This window comes from Vanellus vanellus (assembly GCF_965231255.1).
Source record: "Vanellus vanellus genome assembly, chromosome: Z".
Lineage (NCBI taxonomy): Eukaryota > Metazoa > Chordata > Aves > Charadriiformes > Charadriidae > Vanellus > Vanellus vanellus.
The window spans coordinates 2133662-2151148 of NC_138908.1; the positions used below are offsets into that span (position 1 = coordinate 2133662).

At 43.5% G+C, this 17487-nt stretch overlaps 1 protein-coding gene across 5 annotated transcripts in view; it reads left to right on the top strand.

The window, feature by feature from the left end:
- Positions 1-17487, top strand: part of ARB2A (ARB2 cotranscriptional regulator A) — a 273602-nt gene that overhangs the window by 122373 nt on the left and 133742 nt on the right. For all 5 annotated transcript variants that reach the window (XM_082497496.1, XM_082497498.1, XM_082497499.1 and 2 more), the window contains one exon: positions 7098-7316. In XM_082497496.1, the coding sequence (XP_082353622.1) occupies positions 7098-7316 (219 nt within the window). The remainder of the gene's footprint in view (positions 1-7097; positions 7317-17487) is intronic.

Sequence of the window (17487 nt, forward strand, 5' to 3'; positions counted from 1 at the left end):
TCGGGGAGGAGGCAAAGTGGATTGGAAAGTGAATTTGCCGTTGAGAACTTTTGCTGTCATTTGCCTAGAAATGCTGTAGAAACATTAAAAAATCCACGATCCAGCTTCACCTCTGCACCTTATTTGAGCATAACTTTCAGAGAGTAACCGCTATTCTCCTTGGTAACCCTATCGATAAGTTGGAACCGATAATTAGTTGTTTCTTCTGGGGGTTTTATGAAGATTATTTGGTTTACCATTGTTCCTGCTGCATTGCTTTCAAAAAGTTAAGTTCTGTATCAACCTGAATAACCTTTCGATTAAAATCTTAGTGAAAAAGTGAAATGTGCGTGAGGTTCTTGTTTGAGATCTTGTTTGGGATTCAGCTGCCCCGCTGAAGCTTCTGAAATTTTTGTCAGAAAAGAAAGTAGAATGGTTTCATAAGGGGGGGGATCAATTACGAATACAGGCTTTAATTACAGAGGGGCTTCCGATAAGGTGTCACTGAAAGGTGCCCGGGCCTTGAGGGGGGTGGCTGGTGGACTCATTCTTTCACTGCTTGTGTGGACCCCGGAGCTGTGTGCGCTTAGTGAAGGAGGGCAGAAGCTGTCCGTGCCGCCCGGGCGGTCGTTGCGGGGGGAACCTTCGCCATCCCTCATCCCGCCTGCGTGTCTGGGGTGGGTTCGCGTCCGTCCAGCCGCCCCTCGGGCAGCCCGGGTCCCGCGTCGGGGAGAGGTGGTGGGGCTGAGGGCTGTGGAAACAACGCTCGAAGCCGGTGTTGAACGCGGAGGTCTCTTCTCTTAGTTCGCAGAATTAAGTTAATGCTATAGTGCGGTTTCTTGTATTTCACTTGCCGTGAGAAATAATTTTCAGCTGAAAATGCTAGTGAAAAACCCCTATCAAGAATACCGTACGCAGCTGAGGGAGTAAAACCCTCACAATTCACGGACGCGGTCATTCGGTTTCGGCCTTGGGAACAAACATCACAAAACGGGATTGCAGATCTCAGGCGTAGACGTATTTGGGTTGCTAATTATAGGTAGGTGTAAAACATTAATTCTTTTCAAAACTTTTCAGCAGTAAACTCAAAAATGTGGTAGCAGCGCATCTGGTGGGGTTTTTTAGGCTTGAACGTTGATTTGTTTTGTATAGCTGCGCTAGCAGCGGATTAACAAAACGCAAAGTAAAACATACTGACAGCGTGTTTTATACTTTCCAGCATAAAGATAACTCTGTATGGTGAAACAAGATGAATACAGCTCTGCGTGCGAATAGGTACAGAGGTGATGCAGCGAGGAATTAGAAGGCAGTAACAGAAAGGAAATGAAGAGTTTATTGTTTTTATAGCTCTAATATCCATTAAAAGTTAGTAACACAGCAGGTGACAGTTTGGGTAAGTGTAAAGCGAATGTTTTGAAATAAATAGCAGTTGGGTGACCTGGGATGTCAGGGCTCGAGACAAGGGTGCGTGTTTGTCAATATATCCTACATGTTTTACAGACTCCTCGGGGAACAGGGGAAGATACAATTTCACCTTTTCTGTGCCAAAACATTTTAATTATATCTTCTTCCAAGTACAGCGGTTCAGTAACCAAGGAGCTGACATTGATGCATGTGTTGATAAAGCTGCAAACATTCAAAATGAGATTAACAAAGATTTTGAGGAAAGGGTGACAGCTAATTTTGCACAGTATTCTGCATCTAATTCAGGTCAGTGTAATGATAGAATATTTTATAACTGTTGTGTCATCCAGAGGGACTTTTATGATGCTTTGTGTTTTTGAGGATTTGTGTATATGAAAGCATGGTTCTTAATACATCATTCAAACAGGTTATAACTCTTTTTATTGAACGTCTATTGGTTGTAGCCATAAACGGGAATAAACTTCAGCATTCAGAAGCAATTTTGTATATCCATCAGCATTCATCACGGTAATAGGTTCCTTTTGTCTAATTCACCTTGAAAGTATTGACTTCAGATGTGAAATGGAACCAAAACTACCGTGCCCGCTTTGCGGCATCGCTTAATATTTGCAAAAAGATCGGATGGAAAGTTATATTAAGTGTATTTAAATAATCAAACTGTAGTTTCTTTGTATTGTGTGAGACCTTTTGAGAACATCTCAATGTATTTCTGCTCTATTCTCCTCCTTGTTTGAAGGCAACTGACATTCTTCTTTCACTTTTCTTTTTGTTTGTGAAATTTTCTCCTTTTTTTTATCCACTCACTTCTCCATCTGCTTTCACTTTTGTTTGCTTGGGCCGTCTCTCATCCCAACTTGATAATGAGGAATGCGGTGTGACCCTGACCTCTATCAGCCCATGCATGACCTTCTGACTCCCCCACATAACCTTTGACCTTCTCTTTGACAGCTTGATTAATTACCCTGTGTTATGATTTATGAGTAAGTGCTATGTAAAAATAATAGACAACAGGTGGTCCTCTAAAAACTTTTTGTGGCATGTTTTCTTTTCCTGCCTAACTTGATGAGCTATTTTAAGTTGGGAACTTAGTGGGACAATGTGCGCTTGGCAGTAGCGCGGCATTTTTGCACACTTGGACACGGCGCTGGAATTCAGGGAGCCGAGGTGTAGCCGGGATGGAAATACCGCAAACTATTCGCAGGGTGCCGTTGCCAAAATGTACATGGGGTGGAAACAGCATGCGGAGTCAACTGACATTTCGGGCGTTTCAGTCTCAGGTCACGTCTTGAGAAAATTGCTCAAATAATGGAGGGGGCATTTTTCAAGCTGAGCTGCATCTCCAACAGCTATGTTTACTTTAACGCTTCACTAGTGACTTCTGATTGGTTGTCATGACCTCATCCCGCTGTTGCACCTACGGCGTCGCAACGGTGACATGGATGGACCCTTCCTGTGGAAAAGATGGGAAGTGAACAGAGCGTACATCTTTCAGAAAGATGAATGGACGTGGCTGTGTCCGTGTGAACCACGGGCAGGTTTGAGGGCCGGAGCGCTTTGGGTTGCGTTTCCCCCGGGAATTGACTCCGGTCTGGTTGCCAACAATCTAAATAGAAACCTGAACTTGAAAATTCACATTGATAAAGCTCAGGAAAATGATCTCTTTCAGACCCTGGCTCGCAGTCCAAAAAAAGGTAGTTACATAGGTCAACAGATTTCTCTCCAGCCCTGACCCCTCTGGTCACATATGGTGTCCCATCTTGGTGGATTAATATGCAGAGCTGAATGCTTTCAGCTCATTATTCATGTGGCCGGGCAGGAGAGATTTCAAAAGATTTGGAATTTACCTCAAATACTCTGGGGTTCGTTCTTTTTTTTTTTTTAACCTTACTCTTGCTGCGAGAGGCAGTAATTTTGGTATTCCCTCCATTTCGAACATCTCGCTTGGACCTCCAGTAAGAGGCGAAAAGTACCGCTCCATTTCTGGCTCACGTCTTATGGTGGAAAAGGCCCTTCTGCGTTGTTCTGGCTCTGTAGTGAAGGTATTGTAACCGAGATTCCTCACCCTTTCCAACACTTGACTTTGTCAGACTGCTTTTCCTTTCGCCGTCAGTGCTGGCTCACTCATGAGTATTAATTGTATCTTAATTATGAGCCTGAAAGTGGCTTTTGCCCACAGTCCTCTACCTCCAGAAGTACCTACCTGGAGGATGCCAGTAGTTGGTGTAGGTTACGCTCTACCCACCTTGAAGCGTTGGCGTTTGGGGAAATGGCTGTTAATTGGGCGTTTTAGTCCGAGTGAGGAACTGTGATTGTATGCACGGAATTCGTGGGTTAGAGGCTGAGCGTCTCCTGATCATTGCGTCTTCGTGGCAGATACACTGACGGGGGACGCGGGCAGACCTTGGCTTCTGTGCAACATCTGTATTCTCTCAGACATGTGGCAGAGCGCGGGGCTTGGCTTCGTTCTGTCAGCTAATGATTGATGGAAGGCGGGAGGGGGGGTTGTTGTTCCAAAGTTTAGCTTTTTAGCATGAAAAACTTTGCACTTTACCTATTACGTGTGTCGAAAACACACCTAATGTTTTACTGATGGTGTGGCAAGCCTTAAAAACTTTCCTGGATGACGGGACTTAACTTACATCATAGGTCACTACGTTTTAATAACGCTCTAAGGTCGTCACAGCTGAAATTGATATTTTTAATGGCATTGTGAGGTATGCACTTCTGAACACGACTTTGATTTAAAAAGACGCTTTTTAGCGAATGTGATTTTGTCTTTGCGAAACAGTCATGCCAAAGACTGCGTTGTTGTTAAAGTTTGCTAAAGGCCTTTTTTTTAGATATCAGTAGTTTTGTGTGCCCGGTTTTGCACTGACTTGCACTCTGCTCAGCCCCACTGCGTCGGGGGGGGGGGGGAGTTCCAGCTTCGCTTTCTGACTGCGCTCAAGTTTAACGGTGCAGCTCTGCTCCTGTGAAATACATTTTCTAAGAATTATTTGACCTTAAAAAGCACATTGTTTACATAGATGTTATTTAGAGCTGAATATTCACGTTTAGTAGAAAACGCTTGGGCTAAGGGCGGATGAGAGAGGGTACAATTTTGCCAGTCATTTTGTTTTTTCCGTGTTGCTTTATACACATTACTATCAAATCTTCTTCCTGGTGCCATTGTTTACCTCTTGCAATTTAGGGTGCAGAATGACGAGGGGAGGGGAAATACACTACGTCACGTAAGCAAAACAGTCTGAAAAGAGATTACCTTCCTAAGAGAACGGCTTATGAATTGCAAGATTGGTTGTTTTTTTTTTCTCAATTATGGGGAAAACTTACCTCGGCTATTACTTAATTATTTTAATTGTACGGATAGGAAAGGCCTGCTATCTGGGAGAAGTTAAAGAAAAAAGTGTAAAGGGAGACATGTTACACTCCTTAAAATATAATTGATAAAAATCCTTTAATTGATCTGTGAAGTAGTGAATTTAAAAATGGAATCATATTTCATCTGTTGATGTCCATGTGAAAAATTGACATTGTGTCCTCGTAAAATTGGACAAATGAGTCGTGTAATTTTCAGCTACGTAATCAATAACTTAGACAAATTCTACTTCTTTGATGATTTATGTGTCTGTTTTGTGGTCAGCTGAAAGTGGACACAGAGTTCCAAGCCCCTGTAAGACTGTCAGACCTGTAATAAACACGTGAATTTCGTGTCCGGCGACGCGCAGGGAGCGAAGCGAATCGGCCGCAGAAGGTCTCTGCTCCAGAGGAGCGGCTGGGGACGGCCAACAGCCCCCAAACCACCAGCCCGCCGCCAAAACTTGGTCCGGCTCCGCGCTTCCCGAGCTCGGAAACCGTCCTTTCACCTGCGGCACGTATTTTAGTGAAGTTCGAGAGGGGCGTTCTCCCCCGGGAGGGATTTTGGGCTTTGCGTTTCCCACCTTGCAAAACCAGCGTGTTTGACCGTACCGCGCGTCAAGGCGGCCAGCGGTGGCCGGGGTGGGTTTTAAACTTTTTTCTTCTCTAATTTTGCCTTTTCCTTCGCCCCTTCCCACTTTTGTTCGCGGTTGTTTGGGTGGGGTGCTTCTTTTTTTTGCCTGTTTGTGCGCCTCTCCCCCCCCCCTCCCGGGGTCGCCCAGCGGGGCGGGCAGGGGAGCGGGGTGACAGCGGAGCACTTACTCAGGGCGCCGCGTCCAGCCCGGAGGCGATGTTCCCTTTGGCCTGCGGTGACCTTTTTTGACTACGTCCCTTACGCCAGAGACAGCGTCCTGAATGCCTCTGTTTCACCCTGTTTAGCAGAGTGCAGCCGTGGCCTTTAACTTGGTTTTTGGTGGGAGGAGAAGCTGCGGCAGACGCCTGAGCAGGGCACAAGGACGAGGGGTAGGGACTGCCTTCAGATGCGATTTTGATAACTAGTCGAGTGTGTCCAACTGTAGAAAATCACCGAGCGACAATCTGTCTACCTGACAGTGGCCACAATGCGCTACAAGGTTTGTGAATGGCCCTACAGATTAGAATGAAGCGAGCCCAAATAAAGTATCTTTTGTTGGCGCGGGCTTGGTTTGCTCTGGCCAGCTAGGTGCGGGGACCTCTTTGATCCTCCTGCCCAGCCCAGAACGAAGCACCCAGTGAAAAGCTGGAATAAAGCTGTTCAGCTAGATAATTAATATAGACGTTTCCAAAACAGTAAGTCTTTATTAAAATTTACTTTTAAAGGGCGGCTTGGTTCTGGCTGGGAACCCGTGGTAACTTTAAGGGCTCATCTGTTAAGTGCACGTGCTTCTCTGTTCTCCCTGCCTTTGCGATTATGTCTTCCACGGATATTACAATTCTTGCGTGATTTGCCGTCATTTAAAAATCATAATAAAATGATTGGCTGATTTGTTCAAGATTTATTCCTCATTCATAAATTCATGTATTTTCCAACCAGCTCATTTTCTGAGGCACAAAAATGCAGCTGGTATGCTCAAAAGCATCCTGCAGGTCACGAATTTTCTCTGGGTTTGTTGAATACAGGACATAATCCCAGTGAAGTTTTAGAGCAGATTGAAAGATATAGTTAAAAGTCATCCCCACCGCAAGAGTTGACTTGTAAGCAGTACCACTGAATCGGTTTTGGTATTGATTCGTTGTTACGGCCTCTGTTGGCTTCTGCACGGTACGCTCGTTGTCAGCCAGACAAAAAGGTTTACTACGTTAAACTGCGGTGAATAACTTTCACGTGCTTTCTTTAATATCTGTGTATTTATATATATGGAATCCTTCCATCCTTTTAAAGGTTTTTATTGGCCGCGTGTAAAGCTCTTTGTTCATCATTGTGTAGAGTTCTTAAAATAATGTTTTCCTTTCAGTTCTCGCACTGTTTTCTGGAAAAGTTGTACAAAGTGCTTATGAATAAAACAGCGTATTAGATTATTTTAAAGGTAAAACAGGCAACTTTTCTGACGCTGGGGGATGTGTCTGGGCACAAATGCACACACAGACGCATATTCACACATCAATATCCCTTTAATGACAGAAAAGAAACAGAGCATGCTTAAAATACCCTTTTATAAATTACGTTGTGCGAACCTACTGAAATAAATATAAAAGTTTTTAAGAGCGTTAAATAAATGCAAAGCATTTTCAAGCATTAAATCTCCCTTTTCATATTATTTCTTTTTTGTGTGTGCGTATGTGTGTCTCCTCTAAAACAGGAAGGCTATGGAGTAATAGTACTGAATCCCAATGAGAACTATATTGAAGTGGAGAAGACAAAAGCCCAAGTACAGCTGTCTTCTGATAGCTCAGATGAACCTGCGGAAAAGAGGGAAAGAAAAGATAAAATCCAGAAAGAAACAAAGAAGCGACGTGACTTCTACGAAAAGTATCGAAATCCGCAGAAAGAGAAAGAAACTATGCAGATGTATATTAGAGTAAGTTCCTTTTGGTTTTGTTTGCCCTTCTTTAATGCTGTATCGATATTTTTACTGTCCACAGTGGCTAGTGAACGGCGTGCTTTTTTAAAAACAAACACATTACCGAGATGGCATTCGAGAGTTCATGCAGAGTTCCTGGCTCTTTATTCTAGGGGTATTTTTTGTCACTTATCGAATGTGGAGTTTTGGAAGAGTTGCAAAGCATTCCTTTCTAATTTCAAAGGGGAACTTCAAATAAACCCCAGAGGAACTCACTGGTGCTATCAAGAAAGAGAATGATTTAAGGAAGACTTTGTAGAAATGATTTCATAAACAGAGGTGTACAGAAGAAACACTTTCTAGTGCAGCTTAGGCAAAATATTAGCTTCGCACGTCGTGCACACGTTTATTGTTCTATGTTGTCGTATATTGGGGAGGCAGTACTTATAGCCTGATAGGTTTTTAACGTATTACCTGCTGAATTAATAATGTATTGTGGAAAATACCGGTGTTCATCTTGTGTGGTAGCAGATTTACCCTATAATGTATTGTTTTCGTATGAGCAGCCATCCATTGTGTTTCAGCTGAACTTCAGACGGCAGATAAAGGAGGAGAGTTATTAATATCTTAATAAATATTTAAGCTAGAATAGTTCGGGAATGGTGTAATGAGGAAACTCTGTCCTTTGCTCTTTTCTTACTCAGTGAACCTTTGCACTTTGTAATGCTACCAGCATGGGATCGTTATAACAGTGCTACCCGAGGATTTCTAATTCTGCAGGGGGCACAAACAATATTATTTGCACTTTGACACGTTCTGCTTCATATACATACTATGCATTATACATTCGAGACTGAGTCATGCAATTTCCAAAGCCCTTATTATGAAAGTTAGCGTTTTCATTCAACATTAGAACATGTCAAAAACGCCACAGTATGGTTAAAACAGTACAAATGTGTATGCCTTTTTTGTGCGAAACAGAAAAATCCAGCGAAAGGCGTGTTAGAATCATCTTAAATTTTAACGTGTTCCTATTAATTGTGGTTTAGCATAACATCGTGTCTGGGAGAAATAGAGCTGTACTGGCTAGTTAAAAGGGTTTGTAACCTGGATGCGAGATTGTCACTAATGCCATAAATATTACTGTGTCTTTTGAGAAATGTCTCTTGCAACTGAGTATGGGAAACAAAAGGATGCATATACATATTCAAAGTCCCCAACAGGGCCCTGGTTTTTCTATCGCTGCTTTTCATGAGGGATGCCATTCTGCTCGCCAGGCAGACTCTGCTTCTTCAGAGGGGCCACCAGGCTCGTCTCGAGGCGGATGATGTTGCTGTATTGTCCAGAAAGGCGGTCCAGCATCCCCCCTTGCTGAAAGTGAAACTTTTTTTCATACCTTTTTTAGCAGTTCCACCTTCTTGTGGCTCTTTGGCTTGATGAGGCATGAAATTTGGCTTGGGGAAGGTTGATCCCCAAAACATAACACGCATGACTCCATCCCATTTTCTTCTTTGGGCAACTCTGTGCCTTACATATGACTGTTGACATTGGCTTTATTTCATTTCCTTCAAACCAAAGAAAGAAGTAGCATAAGTTTTAGTGAAAGTGTGGGTGGTGGTCTCCCTTCCTGGGCGAATTGACTGAAATCAAGTTTTCTGATGCGGTTGGTGTTTTATTCTGAAAGAATTCTTTGGGTTCTTTTCTTCACGAGGTTCTCTTACAGAGCGTTTTTTGAAACGGAATGAAAAACATCCCCACTTTGGTGTGTGGCGGGACAAATGGCTGCAAATTACTTGCCTGTGTGGTTTCCGAAGCAAACCTGGAGCACCGATAGAGTGCCATTTACTCTGTTGGGCAGAGCTGGTCACGCCATAGGTGATGGCAGGAGGACCCATGAACATAGCGAGCTCTGCTCCACCTTCCCAGACTCAGTGCGACGCCTTATCAGCAACATGTAGAAATAAAATTGCCTCCAGCACTTGGGTCCGTGGGATGACATGCACTGGAGGAACCACCGTTCGTTTGCAGCCTGGGACCTTCCACCAGGGCTAGGGCAACCACAGGCTCTGCGGGGCACCATGTTGGAGCTGGTGTGGGGTAATCTCAAAGGGCAACTTAGACATGACCTTTATTCACTGCATAGTACGACGTTTGACTCACTGGGGTCTTGAAATAAAACATATTGTTCACTCTGTAGAAATATTTAAGGGTGGTGTTTGCTTCGTAACAACCTCATCAAAGAATTTTGAAAAACCTGAGTAAGCCTTAGGTCATCTTTGCCAAGCAGGGCAAACCGGTACAGAGAGACGAGATGAAAAATACCCTCAACAAGAAGGCATCAACTGCACCCAACGCTGAGTGAAAACTTGTTTGTGTCAAACGCGCTGGAGGAATTGTTTCAGACTGTTAAGTACTAGGAATAAATATCCCCTGTTATGTTCTCGTAGGGTCATTGAGATCTGTTGTGATCCGATGAGGAAATGCCATTTGAACTAATGAAAGCTGTCTGGCTGATGCTGCCACTTGTGCGGTTAGATTTTCCAGGAATTGGAAAAATGGAACTCTTCCATGATTAAGTTTCTTTAAGTATTTTCTTTATTTTTATAGGAAAAACAAAACAAAACAAAACAAAAACAAAACAAAACAAAACAAAAACAACAAAAAAACCCAAACAAATAGCTGGGACACTCAAGAACATGTAAAAGCAGAGTCTTAAAATACAAAATCTCAAATTGTGCTTTATTTTTTCACAAAATGAGTACAAATAAAAATGTCTATGGGAGTGTGTAGTGCATTAAGCATAGTGGTTGAAAGATCAAAGTACTTATTGTTTCATGCTGGAAGTTTCCTTAACTATGAAATAATGTACTTTCTGGCATACATTATAGCTTGTTAAAGAGACTGATTTGGTCTGGGCAATAAACATCATGTCAAACATTATGGCAGGAAAACCTGCTTAATATGTTTTGTAGTAAGACAGAATTTTTTGTTCTTGAAAACATCTGCCAACTGAATTCGCGAGTGAAGACAGAAAATGTCATCAATTCAGTAACAATCTTATAAATTTGGTTTCTTTTTTGTCGATGCAAACCAAGGAGAAAACTTCTTGATAATCAGCATTGACTATAATACTTTATGGAATGATTAAACAAAACCATTTTACTTTTATATAACATGCTAATGAATGCCTATGAATTTTAATACTCTTACTGTTCAGATTTTAACAAGCATATTGCCAGCAGATCATTTTAAAAGCATCTGTTTTTTAATGTGTTGAATGGAGAACTGAGTCAAATAGCTAAATATGTACATACATCCTCTTAAAAAACATATTTCTATCCTTACTTATACGTACTACCATTTTTTCTTAGACCACCAGAGGCTGCTGCTGTACATACTGGCTAATGCTTCCCCCCAGAAACTTAATACCCCAGCCAACCTTCGTTTATTACTGAACTAAACTGAGAATTTGTTGATCTCTAACCTTTTTCTGCAGAAACAGATCATACGGGCTTAAATGCGACACGATTATTCCCTCCGTCCTCCGAGCCATCTCCCACTCCCTACAGATTTTCACATCGACAGTGTCTTCTCTATGTTAAAAGACACTTAGAAATGTAAATCAGTATTTATCCCCTTCTAAATGGCATTCACCACTTAAACAAGTATACTGAATGGATTCTGAAATGTTACTAAAGGAAAAAGTATAAATCGCATAATTTTGTAATAATAGTAATTTGCAATTATGTTGTTGCCACAATAGTCGAAGGATACCAAAGAGGGAAGAAGTAGGAAGAAGAACTTTTGTCAGACCAACTGATGGGGTCAGGTTTTCTGGGTGAAAGGAGTGAGCCTTTCCTAGGCCTGTGTGCGGGGAATTTCGTCCTTTTTTTTTTTTTTTTTCCCCACCGAGTTTAGCTGCTTTAATAACTCTTACTGCAAATGTTATTTTTTACTGTAGCACAGCGCTGTTTATACTAACAGCACACCAACAAAATCGAATTAAATTTGGACGTAACGCGCTTCTCATAAATAATTTTTCCCATTTGCTGCGAGAGATTAAATAGAAAAAGATCATGTGCAACTAATTAATTTGTTTTGCTAAAAATGGATGCATCGGGGTGATTCGTGCCAGCATTTAGGAGAAAGTGGTAAAAGGCAGGTTTGTTAGTGTACGGTTAAGTGCGCGGCGACCGCTGGTGGGCAGGAAATCCTGGCAAGCGCGCCGGCACAGTTGTGCCATTTCTGCTCATTGTTCGCCGGGGCTGACACGAGGCACCGCCTGACGGAAGGTCACCCCCGAGTGTCCGCTTGTGCGGGGTGACCTTTCGGGGCCGGGGATTTATTTCACGCTGGAGACGGAGCCGTTTCCCGGCGTCGCCGCCGTCCCGCCAGCTGCCGCGGGTCTGTCCCCGCGGCCGTCCCCGGGCAGATGCCGGTTGCCTCTGCCCACCCTGTGACTTGGCAGAGCGCGCGGCCGCGCTGCTCCGGAGCCGGCGTGACTGCATTAGCCTGCTGCTGAGACCCAGCTAATAAGCCCTTTATTCCACCAGAAGAGACAAAATGACAAGCGCTAGGCAGACGGCTCCCAAGAGGTCAGGGACATGCTCCAGCTTAGAGGAGAGTCCGTGGCAGACGTGGCTGTCATGACTTCAGCCTCCAAAGTCTCAGCCCCATGTTTATATCGCAATGCCTTTTTTTTTTTTCCCCCTTTTACGACTGTCAGCATCACTTTACCTATACCTCTGAAGTAGCACCTGGTTTTACTTTGCCCGTATTTACCATTTAAAGCCCCTTACATCCTTATGTTCTTGAGAAGTCTCCATCACTTCTAACCAACAGCAAAATCATCCTGGTGATGGGGAGCTCATGGCAGCTGCATAGACGTTCCCATGGCTTTACTGTTCTTGTCCCACGTACCGCCGGACCTTCACAGTTTAAAAAGACTGCAGTTCTGGTGCTGGGAGGTAAACCTGGGGTGACATTCTGGGTGCTCCCAGGGATTTGGGACGGTGGAGAGATGCGGGCGAGGTCTTGTAGGACCTGCACCACCCTGACCCAGCAGCTGGAAGCCAAGCAGAGGGCTCTGAAGCATCTATGATGGCACTGAGCACCTACAGTTAGGTCCCCGCATCATTCCTAAAGGGTTAGATAAGCTTTAAGTCCCTATAGTAGTTTCTGTATAACAGAAAAAGTATGTATATATCATACTGCATTCTGTGGATACTGCAACGAACAGGCATCTTACATTAAATAGCTCAGGTATGTCGAGTTTAAACTTTAGTAGTATTCAATCACTTATGCATAGGCTATTTAGCTTGTGTATTAGGTATTTTAAAAAATCCTGAAATTGTAAAGACTTTTTACCATATGTTTTTCGTCTACCAGTCCAGAAAAGTTATATTTGTCTTCTTTTCCTTGAGCGAGTGAGAAATCAGAGACACAGATAATCACCGAAGGAAGATTTTGCATCTCTTCAAGAGCACCACTGGCTCTCCTTTCTGCAATACCCTCTCTTTGTTCTGTGTTTCACAAGTGTGGTTTAATCAAAGAAAAGGAATAAATCGGGGCCGTCGAGCTTTGGTGTCTTTCAAACATGCATTACATGATGCTGACAAAATGTGCATTGTTAGATCCGGCTCCTAAAATGTGAGGCAAACCGCGTGAGCTTCCAAAAGAAAGAACCAGCTTGCAGCTCTCCTCCCACCACGAGCTGCGCAGTGCTCCCGTCGTGCTAAAAAAGACCGTCTCCCACAGGTCAGATGAGTCCTCCTTCCCTTCAGACGGGATTCGGGATTGGTAAACCTGGCTGGTTAGCGAGCTAACGGTAAAGAAAACTAGCTCAGCAGAAAGCGGACCTACTTGTTGAAGGCAAAGGTGAATAAAATTATTCAAACTTCTTGTACTCGGATACTGCCGGTCTTTGATTGTAGAACGATTGCAGGGAAGGACTGAAAAGACCTCGAAGGTCTTCTGGTCCGTCCTCCTGCCGGTACAGATTGCTCTCTGCAAGGATCCTTTATCATTTATCTAACAGAATCAAAGGATGATATCCTTTTAGCTGATACCCAAAACAAGGATGATGTCCTTTAACCTACTGCACGCGGCTGCACATTTTGATGCTGGATTTCAGCGTGTTTGGGAAAACTGGCAGAAAAAAATTTAGCAGGGGCTCAAGTGGCAACATAGACCTTTTCACAAAACTTGGAGATTCTTTACTATTTTTTTTTCTTGGGGACCAGTCAGCCATAAGAGCCTTCGTACAGTGAGAGGTGATGAACCTTAATTTCTGAGATAAATATATATAGTCATCTTAAGATGAATGGTGCTGTTGCAAAATAAACCTTTTCTGTGGGGATGCACCACCCTGCCCCGCTCCCCTAAAAATATTTATGGGTTTTGGGTAGAGGGATATGAGGACTGTACCACGATGTGTGGAGGTCAGGAAAACAACATTTGTGAAGTCCTAGGAAATGAACATCAACAGACAGGGGACCGGGGCACAGGATGCAGGGTATGTTCAAGGATGTTGTTTTCACCTCATCTGCTACAGAAAACAAAGTGAAAATTCAGGAAAAAATAGGGAAAAAAAAAAAAAAAAACCAACAAATCTAGCTTTTGGGATTAAGATAAATCTGGTAGTTCCTCTGTAGTCTTCTTGGCTGCCTGCGGCAGTGGCGGCTGCCAAAGGGGCTAGAAGTAGTGGAGGAAACAGTGGCATGGACAAACGTGGCGTAAACTGCCCAGAAAAAAACTTAGTTCCTACCCTGCAATTCATAGGTGGCTGACGATTTGAAAAATCAATTATTACAGCCCTTTCATTCGTTACATTTTTAAATCCTTTACGAGTGAAGGATTTTACTAACTAAAAATTACTAATTACTTTTTGTGGATTTACTTACTGTGCACTGTTATTTTCAATTATTTAACCTCTCGAGAACAAGGTTTATCTTTTTAATCAGCTCACTGTCATCCCTATACAGGCGAAGAAATATGCCTTATTGTGAGCTCTGAGGAGAACGGAGTCATGACCTCCGTTCCTGCTATGCCTTAGTGAACTGCGTAGCTGATCAGCACGCCCTGAGAACTACCTTTTACCACCTTCAGAGCGGTTAACTTCATTTTCATACAGTCCAGGCAGAAGCCTTTCCTAAGGTAGCCCGTTTTATGCTCTCTCCAGCCATGAACTCATCTAAATTTTGAGAAATCTGGCCGTTCCTTTCTCGGCTGAATCCTTGTTTTATCCTTCGGTCCCTGGTGAAAAGGGGTTGCTAAACTGATCAAAAATGCCTTTTGTCTTTTGTGGTCGGTGGTGTCGGTAGCGGGTTTTCTCCCCTGAATGGGCTGCATGCTGTTCAGCCGCGGTCTTCCACACTTTGTTATTTAATGGTTCATTCTCATTCTCTTTCCCTGTATTTTTTGATTAGGACTTGGCAAGAGTGAATTTGTCAATACACAATGAGGTATATTTTCTTTATTATCAAGTAATACTCGATTTTTAGTTAGTTTTCCCAATAGGTGGCACTGCTTGGAGAGAAACTACTGCATAAATTAAGACCGACTTGCGTTTAGAGTTTCTGGGAGTCGTGTGTGTTGAGGAGCTTTGAGTTTTTCTGGGCTCTTAAGCAACAGTTTGGGAGCTTCTGGTTTGGTACTTTAGCAAAAGCACAGGGTGAGAAAAGTATCACAACTGCATTGAATGGGTTCTTCAGAAAGGAAGGGACGTCCCTGGGTTAGTAGCTGTTGACAGATGTAACCGCACTTCTTCTGTCACTGGTGAGTGATTATGGGGACCGCACATCAGGGTTTCACGGGCTCCAGTTGCCGTTCTGCTGTTAGAGCGTGTATCAGGAGGGATCCTCGGTTCACTGTCCCGATGTGCTGAAATAATTTGCCATGCGTCCGGCCGAGTGTCAGTTTTTTAGTCCTTTAATAAAATACCGCAACCTGGTTGCTAAGCCTCTACACCTCTGAAAAAAAAAAACAGCAAAAATATTGCGTCTGGTTTTGTCACGTCCTTATTGAATTAGGGAGCGAGTGGAAGAGTTGCTCAGTCCCAAAAGACTTACTTTACAACTTAAACATTGTCCAGTATCACTTAAATTCGAGTCTGTCATTATACCTATAATACAATGTGAGTTACATGGGGCAGTTCCCTCTTACACACATACACAACTGCCCACACATGTCTGTGCGCACCGGCACGACCAACACCGGAACACGCAAACCCTACACACATTGGTGCGTGTTCAGCGTTGGCTGGAAAGTTTCCTTTTTACCAAAAGCCAAGATTTCATCGGTGCATCCTGTTACACGTTAGAGAAAGAAGTTTAACACGGAGTTGATTCAGACAATACGCCTGATACTCCATAAGTATCTGCAACGTGTTTGTTCTTTCGGACTGGTGTTCCCTTCCAGGATGGTTTTTCACTCCTATCTTTTCCACCTGCTGTGTAGCTGAATAATCTGATTTCATGGATCTTGCAAGTTCAGCCTATATCCTAGAAAAGTGGGCAATTGACATTATCACTTAATTGTGTCACAGCCGCTCTGTCCTTAACCTGGGAAAACAGAAGCCTTAATTGCGTGTAGACGTTAAGAAGACAGATATTTATTTCTTTTAGGAGTCTGGCTTGCTGAGGAATTCTTTTGAAGTTAGCAAATTAAGTAATAAAGAAATTTAGGAAAGCTTAGGCTGCGTAAGTAGTTTTGAAAGATTTCGAGGTTCTGCAATTAACTTTGTGGTCTTACCCTTTGATAAGTCTCTGCCCTCGCACATTCCGCCTTGCAGTACACCTCTCCGAGCCTCCGCGTACTCCGCTCTCCCCGTTGGTTGAAAAATGAACACACACGTTTGATGACAGGACCATGCTTTTCATCATGTGTCCTTTGCACTGGCTGCCAAAAAAGGGTAGGCTTACGTGTAATGGCTGTTCCTTATTTTTAAACCCTGAACCAGTGAAGACCTTGGCCGTGTATGAAATCCCCCTCGTTGGGGTATGTCAAGCTTTCAGACGCCGTGTGCTGTGTAAGGCTCTGACTGCTTTGCCTTAAGTGGGCAAATGAGTTATTGCTGTGATAGATCTTAAAACAACAGCACCTGATTCGATCGTGGAGTCCACTTGTCTTAAGTACCTTTTCGCTGCGGTTGGCTGTTTGTTCGTTGTATTCTTTCATCAGTTCCTTTCCCTTTCTCTTTTGAACTACCCCAGCTGGCTGGTAGCGTTTGGCTGATATTTCAATGTTTTTTTGTCCTGATGGGCACCAGACAGTATCATCACAGGAGTGGAAGTTCAGATACTGTCATACAGTTGCGGTAAATAACCGTGACGCAGTTTTCTAGCAACACTATGGAGTAACACCTATTTCAACCCAAAGATAAAGTGACCACGCAAAATTCAGGTCTTCTAGACCTGAGCAAAGACAGGCTGCCGCTGCAAAAAGGGGACCGCTGCCTCAGTTGTGCTGGGGGTCCACAGAGTATACAGAAGTTGGAAAGAAAAGATTATGACATGGAACTATTGTAAATGATTTTGTGTCTGGAGTGGCAGTTGTCTGGCAGGACTTCTCTGAAGCGTGTTCAAAGCCACTCTCTGTCTCAAATGCATGTGGTTCGAGGTTTGGAGAACTTCCACACTGCGTGTTTTTACACTTCATCAACACTGGAACTACAGAGCTCACTCTGTTTGCTTTTGATGGGAAGTACCAGTCACGGAACTGGTGGCCAGTCCTGGCTGATACTGCTTTGGGTGTGGTGTTGGGCCAGATGACCTGCAGAGGTGCTCTCCAAGTGATGTGGTTCCACGGTTCAAGATTACTAAGTTCCACCTCAGCCCTCGAAGAAGTATTTAAGTTACGGATGGGCTTTGTGGACATTGTGAAGAAAGGTGAATTTCCCTGTCTTAGAGCATTTGGTATTACTAAGGTTGTGGTTGGTGATCCTCTTACAAAGAGCAGGCTTGGGTAATTGAGACCAGGAAGCCTACCTAGCTATTAGCGTGGTTAATACCACGTGGCCTTGCATAGGTACTGCAGCAGAAGAGCGCCTTGAAAGATATAAGCCCCTCCAGGCAGGTGGTGGTGTCTCTTGGCATTTTTTAACACAGACGCGTTGAGCACAACGTGCCTGATTTCTTCAGAGATCAAGAAATTCCCTGAGCCAGATCGTCTGCTTTAATTTGCTGAAGGC